Here is a 16,696-nt window from a genome sequence, read left to right as displayed (position 1 = left end):
TTCACAAATGACTGTTTCTGTGGCTCTCAATTTGAAGAGATTGGAACTTTCTCCAGCTTTATCCATGACAAGAGCAAGCTCACCTGCTTGGATCAGGTGAGATATTTTCACACTTTCGTTCCTATTTTCACCCCCGTCCTCCTAGCTACATGCTCACATCAAAGCTTAGAATGATCAATCCAGTGTTTGGATGCTGGAGGTGTGAAATGAAAATTGAAAGTGCTGGAGAAATTCAGCAGGTCTGGCAGCATCTGTGGAGAAACAAAGTTAATTTTTCAACCCCAATATAACTCTCTTTCAGTTATGTAAAGGAGTCACATTGGACTCGAAATATTAACCTCAGTGTTTTATTTGATTCAAAACTGAGTGTGTAAATCATACGTCGGTCAGTAGTTAAGGATATCTGCTTTGGCTTTTGTCCCACAAACTACCTGCACTACTGAAAAAATTATTTATTCCTGTCCCATCTCCCATGTTACCTTCTCCAGTTGTGTACTTTTTGGTGCACCGTGCTGCATAATCTATACTTTCAGCTTCTATGTCCTCTTCCTTTCTGCACTCTGCTCCTTTATTGCCAGCATTTTTAAAATCTTCACTGACTTCTTGCAGTATTGATTTCAAGATTCTGATCATTGCTCCCACAGTCTGCATCGCCGTATTTCTGCAATTCTTTTCAAAACTGTGCCCCAGTTTAAGCCCCATCATTTCTCATCTCTGCTAAACTGCCTGTCTTATGTGAAGAAAAAAATCAGAGTTAACGCTTCGTTCTGGATTTTTCTTTCCTAAACAATCCACCATGCTACTCATCCTTTTCCAAAAAAAACCTCAAAATAAAACCTGTTCTAAGCAAAATCTCAAGTTAACTCTATTTTCCCACGTCCTGTCCTTTTCCTCCTCCTATAAAATACTTGGGAATGTTTTGCTATGTAAATGAAAATTTCTCTTTAATTAATTAAGTGCTCATTTTGTGCTATTAACTATTAATTAGATTATTTTCCAAATTGCAGTTTATCAACCTTTGAAGTGCGAAAAATGGAGCCTTATACTGGTGCTGTTGCAAATAAACAAATGCAGCGCGATTATGGAATCCAGATTCGTTTTATTCAAGATGCACAAGAAGAATCTTCCCAGGAACAAAAATATCGGACTGCTCCGAACAAATCGGGATCCTATGGAGTCAGCATTAGGGTGCAGGGAATTGATGGACAGCCATATGTTGTGTTAAACAGCAATCAGGAAGGAAACATGCAAATGTTTCAGCCTCCACCTGAGAATGGCTGCCTTGATCAAACTTTATCTCAGGGTGGTTTTAAAGCATGTTCTGATTCCTCTGCAGAGCAACAAAGAAACAGGTTCTCCAACAATGGCCACTTTATCTATCCAGAACATCCGTATTTTAATCCACTTAAGCCATCTGATACACAGCTGCCTCTTCCAGTAACAGACACCTCAGAGTTTGAGGTTGATAAAAAACACACAAAAGCAAGTAGTTTATTGAACTTCCAAAAACATCCTGAAATTCTGAAGCCGTATGACCCTGAGAAGAACCTCTTGAAAGGCGCCAGTCAACAAAGTTTGGCTAGTAGCATGTCATCAGAGAGGAGTGAAGACAAGGCTTTTCATCCTTTACCCAAGTCTGAGTTTCCAAATAAACTAGAGATTAGATCATCAAGTTCAATAAAGTCCAATGATGATAAAAGTAATTTCATTAAATCCAGAGCAATGGAAGATCCAACCAAGAAGACTACTGGGTCTACCAGTAGAAAAGTAGATACGTTCAACAACAGTAGAAGATGTCAAAATGACACCAATCCTGATTCAGAAGATTCACGGAGAACGCGACCAGATTTGCTTCCTTTGCGCCGCCAAGATTCATCTGGAAGAGGTATTGATATTTCTAGGTCATGGTGGTCATCATCTTCAACTCCAACATCAGGAAGCTCAGACAAGATAAATCCATCGTACAGGTTCGGATGGCTGGATGATCCAGATGAGGAACTTTCTGCTGAAAATGTAAACCGACATGAAAACAGGAGGTATATTCCATTTTTTCCAGGCACTGGTCGCGATATTGACTCCGACCCCATACCTGGAGTGGATGAATTGATTGATAAATTCGATGCTAAGGGTGGACAGCATCGGCGTGGCAGGTCTGCAAGGAGAAACCGAATTGATCCAGAAGATCGAAAACGATCCCGAAGCGTAGATAGTGCTTTTTCACTTAGGTCAAAAGATAATTCTGCTTACCTAGACCAATATAATAAAAAGATTGGAATATTAAATGAACATTTGTTGAGACCATCGCAATTGAGTCGTAAAAATGCTACTTCACAAAGTTTACAGGTCTCTGCTTGTAGTGAGAATGTGCCACCCAATTATGTTTCATCCACTGGTAGTCTTGGCAGTCGTCACACCCACTCTACAGGAAACCAGGGCAGTCTCGGTTATGGCTTTACGAAGAGTCCAGGTCAGACTGAATTGGATGCTTCAGACACTCACGAACAGCATGCAAGAATCTCTGGTAAATCTTCCACACTCCCTGTAGGTGCGGTCAATAAACCTGAAGCCAGAAAGGAGACAATAACTTCTGTTACACAAATAAAGACTTGTAAAACAACACCTTCCTTTGTTGGGATCAGAAAACATAGTTTAGAACCTCAGCGGCATACTGCTCAAACAAGCCAGACTGCCTGTGATCATGATGTGCAGGTAAACCTTACAGCTGTAGACATAAAAAACAATTTTTACTTTTTTAAGGAACAATTTATTTCCCAATTACCATAAGAATGAAGTCTTGATAAATGATGGATGTCTATCAACATAGTCATTGAGATCTAAAATCAGAAAGCTCTGGTGAAATTGGCAGCTTGTGTGATGTTTCTGTCCAGCATTGATGTTTCTGTCCAAAATAATTCATTTTTGGAACTGAGAGCCATATCAAACTCAAAATGTTAACATCTTTCAACAAATGCTGCCAGACCTGCTGAGTTTTTTTCAGCACTTTCTATTTTTTTTCACATGTCCTGCGTCTGTATTCAGTATTTTGCTTCTATTTCAGCCATTGTGAACTGATGGGTTCATGTAATGATATGGCAAATGTAATGTGCATATTATACTGGATTTGTTGTTACATTTTTAAAACCAAGCCAAGTTAGAATGAAGCACCTTAAATACTGCTCCATGGAAAGGGATGTGTCTTCCAACATCAAAGTAATATGTGACTCCTTTAAGATTTTTGAGTAAAAAGTGGCCTGTGCTGCTGTGATTCAGTTTTTTTTTTATTGACTCATGGAATGTGGGCATCTCTGGCTAGGCCAGCATTTATCATCCATTCCTAATTGCCCAGAGGACATTTCAGAGTCAACCACATTGCAATGGCTCTGGAGTCAAATGTAGGCCAGACCAGGTAAGGATGACAGATTTCCTTCACTAAAGAACATGAATGAACCAGATGGGTTTTTCTGACATCATTAGACCCTTAATTCTTGAATAAATTCATATTCCACCATCTGCCATGGTAGGATTTGAACTCCAGGTCCCCAGAACATTAGCTGAGTTTCTGAATTAACAATCTAGTGATAATACCACTAGGCCATTGCCTCCCCAGTACCTTTCACAATTTCACACAAAATGGTTATATTTGAAGAATTTATATCATCCCTGAATGCTGTAGAGTTTTTCAAAAATTTGGATAACAGGTAAATCTTCCATGTGGTAACTGTACGGTAACAGATCGAGTGGTATTTTCCATGAACTGATGCTGCTGTCAAGTTGTAAATCTGCCTATCACGCAAATGAGTAATGTGGTAGATGCTGGTTTAATGCTAGGTATATAGTGGTGGCTAATATCAAAAAGCAAGTCACTTTGCCTGTTCACAACGGGCAGAGAACCAACAGCACTCAACCAGCCTGTGCCTGCAAAACTCAAAACTCATGTCTTTCATTAGATGTGACTTTGCAATTGAGTAGTACTTGATAAGAAATCCTAAACCTGCTAAGAATTACAATGATACCCGTTCTAAGATGATCAGTTGAGCATGCAATGTTTACTGGCAGCTACCTATATTCATAGACGGGATCTGACCTCTACAGGAAAAAGGAATTTGTCCAGTCATTGTACCTTTTTGAATGAATTGAAAGTGTGGGTTTAGATAGCTCCCCGCTACATTCTGCATGGAAATGTCTCGACCATTCAGAAGCACCTTGCCAACCAGTCTTCAGTTTTTTCTCATGCACTTTCTTCCTTTATAAATTTGGGATTCTTGCATCTGTCCTGATGAGAGAGCAAGGCCACAAAGCTTTGATGGCATGCCCTTTTTTTTTTTGTTTTGGTTTGCTCAACAATAAATGAGTAACAAGTAACCTCACCTTCAGGAATAACATTAATTTGCATTTGCCCAAATTTGTAAGCACAAAATCTCGTTAATTACAAGTTTTGTTCCCCTAACTTTCCATCCTTATCCACAACAGTTTCACAGACAAAGGTGAACCTTCTTTTCCTTACCCAAGTTGTTATTCTTTAAGTATCAGCCTAGATTGACTATTAACAAGAGGTATTGCAGTTGTGTATCAGTGGGTAGTGTTCAGGGGCAAATAAGCCTTTCTGTCCCCCACGTTCAAGTTTGTTGATTGCTGCCAGTGTTATTGCGATCTTAAATGGACCCTTATTGAGGTTGCCTAATCTGTGCACCACACAAATGTACTGACATTGTTTGGTGTCAGTGGTACACTATAGTGCAATTTGGCCGAGGACACCATTATGAAGACATTTCACGTACGTATGCTGATGACTGGTGGGGACGGCAGGGTTGATCTTATAAGGTTCTAATTTCTTATTCTATTCCTGCAGCTCCCTCAGGTGTCCCCCATTTAAGGAACTTGAAGTAATTACTGAAAGCTCAACAACTCATTTAATTTGCTGCCATTCAGTTGCCACCCATATTGTGTTAGTGCTTTTCTTCCAAAGATTTTAATGGAAGAGATTAAAGAAGAGTATTGGAAACCAGACAGAGACTGGCCGCACTCACCAATATTGCCACCAGTTGTATCTACTGCTACTTGGTAGAAATAGAAGAAAGCTGTAATCAGATAATCCTGAAGCTAGCATTTAGCACTAGGAAAGCATTGCAATAACACTTGAGGTATAACATCCTACCTCTCATTTCCAGGCTACTTTATGACATAAGTCAGTTTGCTGTGCCCAAATAAATCACATGGGTGACTGTGTGTCATTTAACAAGCTGACGTTTGTACCTTTTCTATTGAATGGAGGCAGCAATGTGTTAGGCTGCTCAACTTTTCCATTCTGTAGCATTTCCTGAAGAGAGCAACTCACGTTATCCATATAGCTGTCCAGGCTACCAAGATAGATGTAAGAACTGCACTAACAAGAGTACGCTGGCCTACACATCTCCTTATTGAACCAGCATAAGCCTTCTGGCTTGATAAAGATATAATAGTGAGGGATCTTCCAGGTCATGAGGACACTGATTGTTGTAGCATACAGTTCTGCTGTCTCCTCAGATGCCCAATTTTAACATTTAGCTCTGTTGTTAACCTATCCCATTTAGCGTGACTGTACTGTGTGAATCAACAATGGTGAACATCCTCATTGTGAAAACAGCACTTAGCTCCATAAGGACTGTGCATTGGTTACTCCTATCAATGTTGTCATGGGCTGACACATCTCCATCAGATAGATAGATTAGCTATTGAGATTGAGGTCAAAATAGGTTATTCCCCCAAATCTCGGCACCTGGTGTCAGACCGCTCTGACAGCTGTGCCTGTAAAGGATTAGCAAACTCAGTAATTGATATTACCAACCCACGTATGATAATAGAGATACAAGTCACTTGCTCAGATTGCATTGTGTACCTTTGCCATCTTCAGTGTTTTGTCTGAATAGAGTTCAACATGGAGCAGTACATGTTCATTAGCAATGAGAGCCATCACTGCCACTTTCTCTGGCATCAGCTTTTTGTTTCTGGATTTTTAAAAACCTGAATTAAGATTGTCAGACTGTTGCCACAGTGAGACTAATTATCTGGATCATTAGTCCAAACCTCTGGATTTATAGTCCACAAATACCACATTCCCAAATATGAGATTTCCTGGGATTTTTTTTAACTTTTTTTTTCCAGAAAGTGAAAACATCTTCTTTGGCAGGGCTCTCTGGCTTATTGATAAAACATTTTTAACACCTATTGTTTTTTATTTAGGTAAAACCATTTGTGGGATGACAGGATTATTTGGATTGTTGACCTGTCATATATTTATAATAAATGTTTTACTAAACATTTGTGTTGAAACTGTAATTTTGCTCTTGAAAAATATATAACGTAATTATACAGTTATTAACCTAAAGGTTAATTTTACCAACTGAATTTAAAATTAATTTTGTGTTTTAATTGCATACCAACTTAATTTTTATTTTTTATAAAACTTTTAAGGTAACTCCTGACCTTCTGAAGGACCAACAAATGAATGAGGAGACAGCAAAACAGATCCTTTACAACTGTCTTAAAGTGGGGTTAGTATCCAACATAATGCCAATATTGGGTTGCACGTTATCCATGTTTGACATTGATGTTTAAAAGTTTAATATGTTTTCCCAATATTATTAAAGCTTTTATGATAAATAATTTTAGAAATAAGATGCAGTAGTGTTGAAATGAAGCATCCTCTGTTTGATTCTCCCTAGGTCTGGGGAGATTATATGGTTTAGACTTTTGAATGCTTGTCCTACGTAAATAATACAAACTAGGGCCTAAAGTATATAATAGTTTGTAAACTCCTTATCTCCATTATACATGTCCCTTTTGTTTGTGGAATTGTTTTTCTATTTATTTGTGTTCTGTGCTTATGAATGTCCTGTGCTTAAATATTAATTATTCAATAACACAGAGGCACTTATATGCATCAGGGGAGATTCAGCACACAGTTTGACTTAAACATAAATGTTTAATGAGTCAGCAGAATTTTTGTTTTATATCTTTTTTAATCTAGTATAAATTATTCAATTAGCTTACAGCTAAACTGTTCCATTTGTACATTCTAGTCCAAAGTCTATCGCTGTATATTTAGCAGAATATTTATTAGCACACTTGAGTTTCCAATTCTGTGAAATGTAAGCTCCCAAATCAGTCATTTTTCTGCACTGACTTGTCCAATATTTTGAATTAAGCAATGGAATTCACAATTGCAGTTAAATTCAGTTCAGTCAAATCATCGCCTTGACCTTTGCCTATGTACCCAGTGAGATCATTGCTTTCTCTCACTTTTGATCACTCCCCTTAATAGATTCCTCATCCCAGCCCCCTCACGTCCAGAGGACAAAGACTTGAATGCAGGTTTTTGGAAGACTGGTGCTGTATTAAATGTCAGATCTGGTTGGACAATTTAAAGCACATCTGGGCCCTGTTCTCCTGTGTTCACTCTTCTACAATTATCCCATTTTACAAAGATCATCCTTCTGCACTTCTCCACTGCAAGCTGTCTTTCTTCAACAAGCTTTCTCCCACAATTTCAACACATTTCCCTCCAACAAGACGTGAAAAGATCTCCTGGTCTTTTTTGTCATTAAGATTGGGACCCATTCTGTTTCCTCTGCCACTTACCTCTCCCTCACATGTCCCCTGAAAACTATGCCACATCTTAAACCTGAATTCGCGTCTCCTTCCAATTTCTCTCCTCTCTCCCATTATGAACTCTGTGACCATGAGACCTACTTGTTCCCAGACTCTGTGCTGCCAGGAAACTGATGACACAACTTCCCTCACCATAAAGTAATGTCAGCAAATTAACAGTGAGTAATGGCACAAAAGAAGGACAAATCCCTTTGAGCACCTAGTATTCCTCGGATTTTAGAGGATGTAACTGAGAACATTGCAGATGTTCCAGCAAGACTTCTAGAAGTTTTCAGTTAAGGTTATTGATGCTTGAAAGAGTACAGCATGGGTTGCTAGAGTGATATTTGGGTTCAAAGAGTTAAATTTTGTAAGGATAGACTTCTTAAAGGAGGATTGTACAATATAATGGAATTTGGAGGTTTAAAGGATGATGTGATCAAAATTTTAGTTCTTGGGGCTAAAGGGATCAAAGAGTATGGGGCAAAAAGGCGAACAGGGTACTGTTCTGGATGATTGGCTATGATCGTGTTGAATGACAGAGCAGGCTTGAAGGGCCGAATGGCCTTTTCCTGCTCCTATTTTGTATCTTTCAAACTATTATAAGGAACTGATAGAAATTGTATCTTTTCATCTACATTGCTCATTGGGGAATCTAGGACTAGGACTTTTCCTCAAGTCTTCTGACTAAGGTACGTTGCCTGAAAATTAGAGTCAGGACTTTCAAGGGTGTAGTTAAGCAACACTTTAACAATCAGTGGGGTGTCCCAACTCTCATCAAGTTCCCTTCATTCATTATCCTGGTGCTAGTTGAGCTACATGGTTTCCTGGACCACAACACCCCAGTTTTAAAATTCTCATCCTGTTTACAAATCTCTCTGTGGCCACAGCTCTCCCTCTTTTGATGAGTTCCTCCAGCCCTACTGGTTTTTGTGGTCACTGTGGTCCTCCAACTCTGGCCACATCGCCAACTCTGATGTTAATTGTTCCAACATTAGTGGTTGTGCTGCCAATTATTTTGTGCTAAGCTCCGTAATTTATTCCTAAATGTCTCTACCTCGCTTCTCTTTGCGATGTGCCTTTGCAACTACCCCGGGAGCAACCTGTCTTTTTACCTCCTTATTCAGCTCAGTACCAAGTTTGTTCTGTAAAGTTGTCGTGAAAGTTATGGGTGTTGTACAAATGCAAGTAATCTTTACAATAATAACAACAAATGAGAATTCTGCTCTCAATAATTAATTTGTTTGGAAATGGAATTAAATAAGTTATAAATCAAGCGAAGTAGACCGCACACTTTCATGTGCAGTATATTTGCAATTTTTTATTTGTCAGTATATGTCTATTTATATATATGAAATGATTTATCATTTTTTTAAGATATTGACTGTAACAAGAAATTTCTCTTTACATGAAAATTCAATGATGAAATATCCAACTGTTAAACCAGATTCACCGCCACAGTTCTAAAGCTCTAAACAATGTTGTTGAGTCATCCAACATCTTTCCTATCTGCGTCCAATCCTTTCCTGATAGTAGGATGCAGTTTCATAACAGATGACAGCCATCAATCTCGTACAGATGTCCATTTGGTTGATGGTGATCCGTGACTGTGGATCCAGCAGTTGGTGTCTATATCCCCACAATTTCTGGCAACAGTGAATAGAAAAACAATCAATAGTTGAAAAATGACCACAGTTGGAACCTGCTGTAATCCAGCGATTATGGAGTGAAATTGTGGTGATCAACTGCTGTCTTGTCTGAAGTTAACTATTTCAGCATCAATGCAATTTTCTTACCTTGATACCACTGAAAATGCAGTTTGCAATTAGCCTGCTTCCATTTGATGTAATACCAGCAGCATGATGACACCTGCTTATGAGCATCTTCCTACATGTAGCCATTACTAATTGTGCTGTGAAATACTGCATGTATTAACAGAGGATTGGTGCATTGTGGTTGGACAGGTGCTGGGACCTCCTTGTGAGCAGAATCTCACCTGGGAAAGACACAACAATGGCTACACATGGAAGACTATGGCAGCTAGGTTTCCCAACACTGGTCTCGGAGGACTTGGTGGAAGGCATGGAAAGAAGTAGAAACCTCCTCTATCTCTGGAAGACCTGCCAGACACCTGTCAAAAAGGCAATGCCAGAGGGTATATGCAGAGATAAAAATCAGATATTCAGCTCCAAGGACCTGGATACAGTGGTAGAAGAACTTTACTAAGCTCAAGGTCAGCAATTCAAGAAGGTCAGAAATCACACTGACCTTGCCCATCCCAGTCCAACACCGGCACCTCCACAGCAATTCAAGAACGTAGCTCACCATCACCTTGTGATGTTTTAAGTCCCACAGAGAAGAAAGCACTAGTTTCTTCTGACTTACTGTCTACAGAAAACCTGCAGTCAGTGCCATGGATCACTGGAGGAGTCAGGCTCCAAATAACCTGGGACTTCGCACTGAGCTTGGAGTCTGTCCTTTCCAGCCTCCGGGATATGACGCAGCATGTGATTGGCAGCAATCAGCTTCTAGCAAAATTTGGTGAATGTTGCAGTGGGAGCTTAGGTTGAAGTTCTGCAGGCACTACTCCAAGGGCCAGTTGCACTCGGGTCCAGAAGCAACTGGTTTGTGCAGAAGCTTTGAAATCAGTAAAAGTACTTTAACATTTGCCATACAACTTCCTGTGGACTTGGGAAATTTCAAATGATTTTCAAAGCGACCAGAATAAATTACAAGACCTAAATATGATTGACAGTTCCTTTGGATAACGCTGGTGAAGGAGCAATTGCTGCTTCATCGTAAATGCTTTTCTGTGATAGTAGGAACTGCAGATGCTGGAGAATCTGAGACAACAAGGTGCAGAGCTGGATGAACACAGCAGGCCAAGCAGCATCATAGGAGCAGAAAGGCTGACGTTTTGGGCCTAGACCCTTCATCATGCTTGGCCTGCTGTGTTCATCCAGCTCTGCACCTTGTTGTCTCAAATGCTTTTCTGTGTTGACCCACTGTTAACTCTGACATTGATATATTAAACCATTTGTGTAATCCTCTCTTTAAAAATGTATCGGTTATATTCAGCAGTTGATATGCCTATAAACTTTCAAAAGGTGTTTGATAAAATTGCCAGATAACAGGTTTGTCACCAAATTTGAAGCCAATTGAATAACAGACACAATAGCAGCATGGATATGAAGTTGGCTGAGTGACAGAAAACAACATATGGGTGAACTATTGGTTATCAGACTAGAGGGAGGTAGTTGGTGGTGTTCTGTAGGGTGCCAGCACTGGTACACTGCTTTTCTTGATATATGTTAATGAGTTGGACATTGTTTCAAAATCTGCGGATAACACAGAAGCATTGTGTATTGTGAGAAGGATAATGCTAAACTTCAAAAGAGCATGGGCAGGTATTAGAATGAGTGGAACATGCGGCGGATGAAATTTCATGTCGAGAATTGTGAAGTGTTATATTTCAGTAGGAAGGGCCTACATAAAGTAAAGGTTACAATTTAATGGATGAGCAGCAACAGAGAACACAAGGGTAAATATGCACAAATTATTGAACGTGGCAGACTAAATTGAAGTGGTAAATATGGGATCTTGGATCCTAGGCCTTTTACATCCAGGTGGGAGGAGGGGAGAGTGGGATTGGTGAATTGGCTGCTCTCTTTAAACCTTTCCAGTTGACCACCACAAAAAAATTTATTTCCTTCTAGCATCAGGCTATATCACACTTCAAATAAAATCTATTACTAGTCAGAATTAAGGAGACAATTACAAGGTTTGTTGTGTGAAAGAAAGAGAAATTTTATTAGTCGCTAACTTCAAGAAAACTGATAGAATATGATATAAATATACCGATAAATACAGGTCTGAGGTTTAAAAAGGGAGAGTATCTTGTACAAAAAGGAAGATCAGAATTGACTGTTTTGAAAAAAATTCCTTTAGCATCCTTAAGGTGCTAGACTTTAACCTAAGACCACAGTTGTTTAATTAATGTCCTGTATCCTTAGCAGTTATGAAATTTGTAGATATTTTTAAAGTTTTCAATGAATCGGTGCTCCTCCAATTTTCTTGCCACGTCATGTTGTCTTCTGAAAGAGAGAGCCTTCAAGTTCTGCTGTTACAAACCCATTATTCTTCTCTCCTCTCTGCCCAAGAACAATTCCCTGAAATATAATGTTTTTCATACATTCCTGTGTTTACCTTCATTGTTCTTTTCTTCAAGCTGGAAAATCTGCAGGAAGCTTTCATACCAATATGTGAAACTTCCAGAAAAGTGTAAATCTGACAGCTTTGACTTCCTTGGCTTTTAATAATCTGCTGGTATCTGACCAAATACTCATCATCTGACATTGCAAAAACTGAAGTTTTCTACTGAACGAACTGTGCTTTCCCTGAAATGTTCTCTGCTCCTCTTTAGGTAGAGAAACTATATTTGCTTTTGACCCCAGTCAGGTCTGCGCTGAACTGTCTAAAATCTTTTAATCTCTTGGTTTTTTTCTAACATTAAAATCAGTTCTTGATTCCCTTGAACCTAAATCAGGCTAATGCCCCTTCAGAATTACCCTTCCTGTCATAATACTCTTCCTGCCTTCTGATAGATACTAGAGTAGGTCACTGTTCTGGAAAAATTATCTGACCATTTTTTTGTAAGTCCTTCAGAAAGGAAACCAACACCACTGTTTTAATATACATCTAAACCAGACATCTTTCATTACAGTAAATTGAGATAAACTGTTCCCATTGGTAAAAGGATTGAAAAATTGAAGATACTGTTTTTAAGGTGAACCGATCAAGGTAAAGTTGCCATATTCTTACCAGACTATGGGACTGCTCTCTCATTAGAGACAGAGAAATGGCTGGTGGTGGTTTAACCTGAGGGTCGCCACACTCAAGTGAGGGGAGAGCTTGAGAAAGAGCGTTCATGGTAACCTCAGCCTGTGTGGCATCGCTGTGAATCCGAAACCAGCTGTCTAGCCAACTGAACTGATTGACCCCCTAACAGTGATTTTAGGAAGAGCATTTTTGCATGTTCAGAATATGAAAAGTCTGCCTGAGAGTGTGGTCGGAGCAGAATCTAATGTGACTTTCAAACAGAAATTGAATAAGAACTTTAAGGGAGAAAATTTGCAAGACCACATGGACAGGAAAGTGTCATGATACTAACTGAAGGGTGGTTGCAGAGAGCTGGCATGACCACAAATCTCGATGCTTCTATTGTTACATTGTGCAACTGTATGATTTAACTCCAAATAGGTTTTAAAGTAAAGAATCCTGCCTCAATCATTTAATTTCAAGTACTTGTTTATAATTCACTGATCCTGAAATGCAAAATTATTGCAGAGGGACATGCATGTATGGATTGAGCTACCTGAGGAAGTAGTGGAGGCTGGTACAATTACAACATTTAAAAAGCATCTGGATGGGTACATAAATAGGAAAGGTTTAGAGGGATATGGGCCAAATGCTGGCAAATGGGACCAGATTAATTTAGAATATCTGGTCTGCATGGACGAGTTGGACCAAAGAGTCTGTTTCTGTGCTATAAAACTCTTAAGACTCTATAACTCAGGCCAGTCCTTGTCTTAGGACTGGTCAAAATGGAGAAACTTAAGTTGGGAAGGCATCAAACACATTGCATGTGCATGTTGCTGATGAAACTTCAAAGCCGAGGCTTTGGGAACAGAACACAAACCTCCCAACAACTCATCTATCTGACATAGCAAGAACTGCAGATGCTGGAGTCAGAGATAACACAGTGTGGACCTGGAGGAACACAGCAGGCCAGGTAGCATCAGAGGAGCAGGAAAACTGACATTTTGGGTCAGGATCCCAACCTGCTGTGTTCCTTCAGCTCCATACTTTGTTATCTCATCTATCTGGCCTTCTAAGTACTACCTGCTCCTCATGTGGAATGAGTCTGTCGATTACACAGTGGATTTATTAGCTATCTCTGAATGCATTGAATTGGAACAGAATCCTGAGGAATGTTAGTATAGATTTGGGGAGGTGCTTGATTTCTCCTTTTCAGACTGTGCAGTGGGAAAGATATGCCCAATAAGAAACATTAAATTTGGAGCACTGGGGAACTTAGGGTTTTGGGATTAGTATTGGAGTACAACAATAAGTTGTAACAGCAAGTTGGAGAGTGATCAACAATCATATGTTATGAACACCATTTGGCAAGAAAGCCAATTCTGGGATCTGTTCTATTTGATTTTGCAGAGAAGGCAGGAAGTTGGATGTTGAAGTGGTTTAGATGCTTGAATTCAAAACCAGTTCAGATGTTGAACTTCTCTGTCTGTTGATTGTAAAGTTTACATGGGAATCAAGTTTGGGAAGTCTGACTCTTCCTAATGGATGCACATCTGTAGTACAAAACTGTCCCTACTTTGGCCATAATTAGTTATCTTGCTCAGAAGACACAGCACAGTTAGAATAGAAAAGTATGTGCCAGATTTAATATTGGGTGTTTTCCAAATTCCTGAGATGTATTGTGCAGAGTCAAATTCATTCTTCAAAGGGCTATACAGTATTTCACTTACAAGTCGTTGTCATGATAACAAATATCTAAATAAAAAGCACTTTCAGTCCATCAGATATTGGGTATGCAAACGTAAAAAGGGTGATCACTTCTGTGCTTTCCCCGCTTTATATAAGTGCTGAGCCCAAATCGTCATGTCATTATTTGATTGCTGTGGTGGTTGATGCCATGTATAGATGAAGGAGGAGGATCAAAAGATCATCCTCGCAGAATTCTGGATGTGATTGCAGATATGATTGCTGACTGTGTGCAAAACGTGGTTGCCCTGCTATAGGAAAGATGTTATTAAACTAGAAAGGGTACAGAAAAAAATTACTAGGATGTTGCCAGGACTGGAAGGTTTGAGTTATAAGGAGAAGCTGGACAGGCTGGGACAGCTTTTGAGTGTTGGAGGCTGAGGGGTGATCTTATAAAGGTTTATAAAATCATGAGGGGCATAGATAAGGTGAATAGCTAAACTCTTTTTCCAAGGGTAGGAGAGTCCAAAACTAGAAGGCATTAGTTTAAGGTAAGAGGGACAAAATTTAAGAGACCTGTGTGGCAACTTAATTGACACGCAGGGTGGTGTGTGTATTGAATGAGCTGCCAGAGGAAGTGGTACAGGTGGATAGAGATGGATACAGTTAGAATATTTAAAAGATATTTGGACAGGTACATCGATAGGAAAGGTTTAGAGGGTAAATTAGACTCATTCAGTTTAGGAAACCTGGTCAGCAAGTTAGACGAGTTGGACCAAAAGATCTGTTTCCGTGCTCCATGTCTATGTCTCAAATCTATGAAATTTAAGTTGCCGCCTCAATAACTTAGAAAATGATTGTGAGAGATTTTTAACCAGATTTGGCATGGCCATGATTTGAGCTGGTCTCATTCTCCAGTGTGTAGGTCTCAGAACCATAAGTTTAAAGGAGCAAATCATAATTACTAAAAGTATGAACTAAAATCTGGAAATGAATGACATATCTTTCGGTATCTATAGAGAGAAAACAAAGTCCAGGTTAATGTTTTGGGTGTGGGCTGCTTGGTAGAACAGGAAACTTAAAGGTAAGCAAACTTTAGAAAGTGAACAAAAATGAAACAACAGTCTGGGGTAAGGCAAGAGTCAAAGATCAGTTTGTTGACTTTAGTTTCACAAAAAGAGATAATGGCAAATGCACCAAAGTGAAGTATATTGATAGTAATTAAGACTCAGCAGGATATTGCCCTTGATGGATATGTTCCCACCTTCTAACATCTTTAATGAGAAAGTACCGCATCTGCATAGCCCTCGTGTCAGGTCTGTTTGCCAAGTTCTCTGGTGTAGCAAAGCTTATCGAAGAGCAAGCAAAGGAAAGTTGTGCTCTATAGTATATTGACACTGTCTTTAATATCAATATTTTAGTGAATATTGTGGTTATGTTTTATTGATCAGCATTGTATGGAATAGAGTTGGAATTTATCATTCGTGCTATGCCATAATAATGTAATAACCCATCAAAATTAGCTTTTGATTGTGAATATCACAATTATTTGTCAGTGCTTCTAATAACCTCTACAGCAGCTTCATTTTGATAAATTAGCTTTAAGCCACACAAAACATTTCTTTTTATTTACAATTCTAATGCTACTGTGACTGCAGATATATTTTGGCTGAGCTACAACAGTACATGATTGTATTTTACTCGAGACAGTAGGAAATCATAAAGGTAACTCAGACATTCAGACCTGATGAGCTGGTGTACTAATCACTAGAGATTTGAACAATTTACTCTTCCCACTTTCATGCCTTGTTAAGTAGGTCCACCCCAGATGAATTATCATCTGAAGCATGAGGTTGATGATTTGGGCTTTTACCCAAAATAATTACAAGTTTATTTTTGTAAAATGTTAAGTAACTTTTCTTTTTCCTTCAGGTGTCATGATGATGATGCAACAAAGAAGAAAGTCAATTTGGTGTTTGAGAAAATCCAGACCTTAAAATCAAAAAGTCCAGTCAGTGTGGAAGAACAAAAGGACAAAGAAGTGAGTTAACTTTTGTGTCATATTAAAGTAATTAACTGGACAATCAACTCTACCTGGCATTTATTTGTAATATTAATATTTTAGAGTCATAGTCACACAGCATGGAAGCAGATCCTTCGGACAACTAGTCCACGCTGAGCATGTTCCCAAGCTAAACTAGTTCCATCTGCCTGCGTTTGGCCTGTATCCCTGCAAGCATTTCTTATTCATGTACTTATCAAAATTTCTTTTAAACATTGTAATTACCTGCATCCACCATGTCCTCTGGCAGTTCATTCCACACATGAACCACGCTGTGTTAAAAAAAAAAAGTTGCCCCTCGTGTCCTTTTTAAAGCTTTCTCCTATCCCCTTAAACATATGCCACCTAGTTTTGAACTCCCCCACCTCAGGGAAAAGACCTTTGCTATTCACCTTATCTATACCCCTCATGATTTTGTAAACCTCACGTTTCAACCTCCTGCGCTCCTGTGAAAAATGTCCCATGCTATCCAGCCTATTTTTATAACTCAACCACTCCCCCCCC

At 39.1% G+C, this 16,696-nt stretch overlaps 1 protein-coding gene across 1 annotated transcript in view; it reads left to right on the top strand.

Moving 5' to 3' along the window:
- LOC109935821 (cingulin-like 1) overlaps nt 1-16,696 on the top strand; it is a 77,760-nt gene that overhangs the window by 25,418 nt on the left and 35,646 nt on the right. The window contains exons 2-4 of the mRNA XM_020534460.2: nt 1,008-2,709; nt 6,451-6,530; nt 16,063-16,171. Coding sequence (XP_020390049.2) covers nt 1,008-2,709; nt 6,451-6,530; nt 16,063-16,171 — 1,891 coding nt within the window. The remainder of the gene's footprint in view (nt 1-1,007; nt 2,710-6,450; nt 6,531-16,062; nt 16,172-16,696) is intronic.

The sequence above is a fragment of the Rhincodon typus genome, chromosome 33 (genome assembly GCF_021869965.1).
Source record: "Rhincodon typus isolate 14 chromosome 33, sRhiTyp1.1, whole genome shotgun sequence".
Taxonomy (NCBI): domain Eukaryota; kingdom Metazoa; phylum Chordata; class Chondrichthyes; order Orectolobiformes; family Rhincodontidae; genus Rhincodon; species Rhincodon typus.
This window is presented reverse-complemented; position numbering and strand designations above follow the sequence as displayed.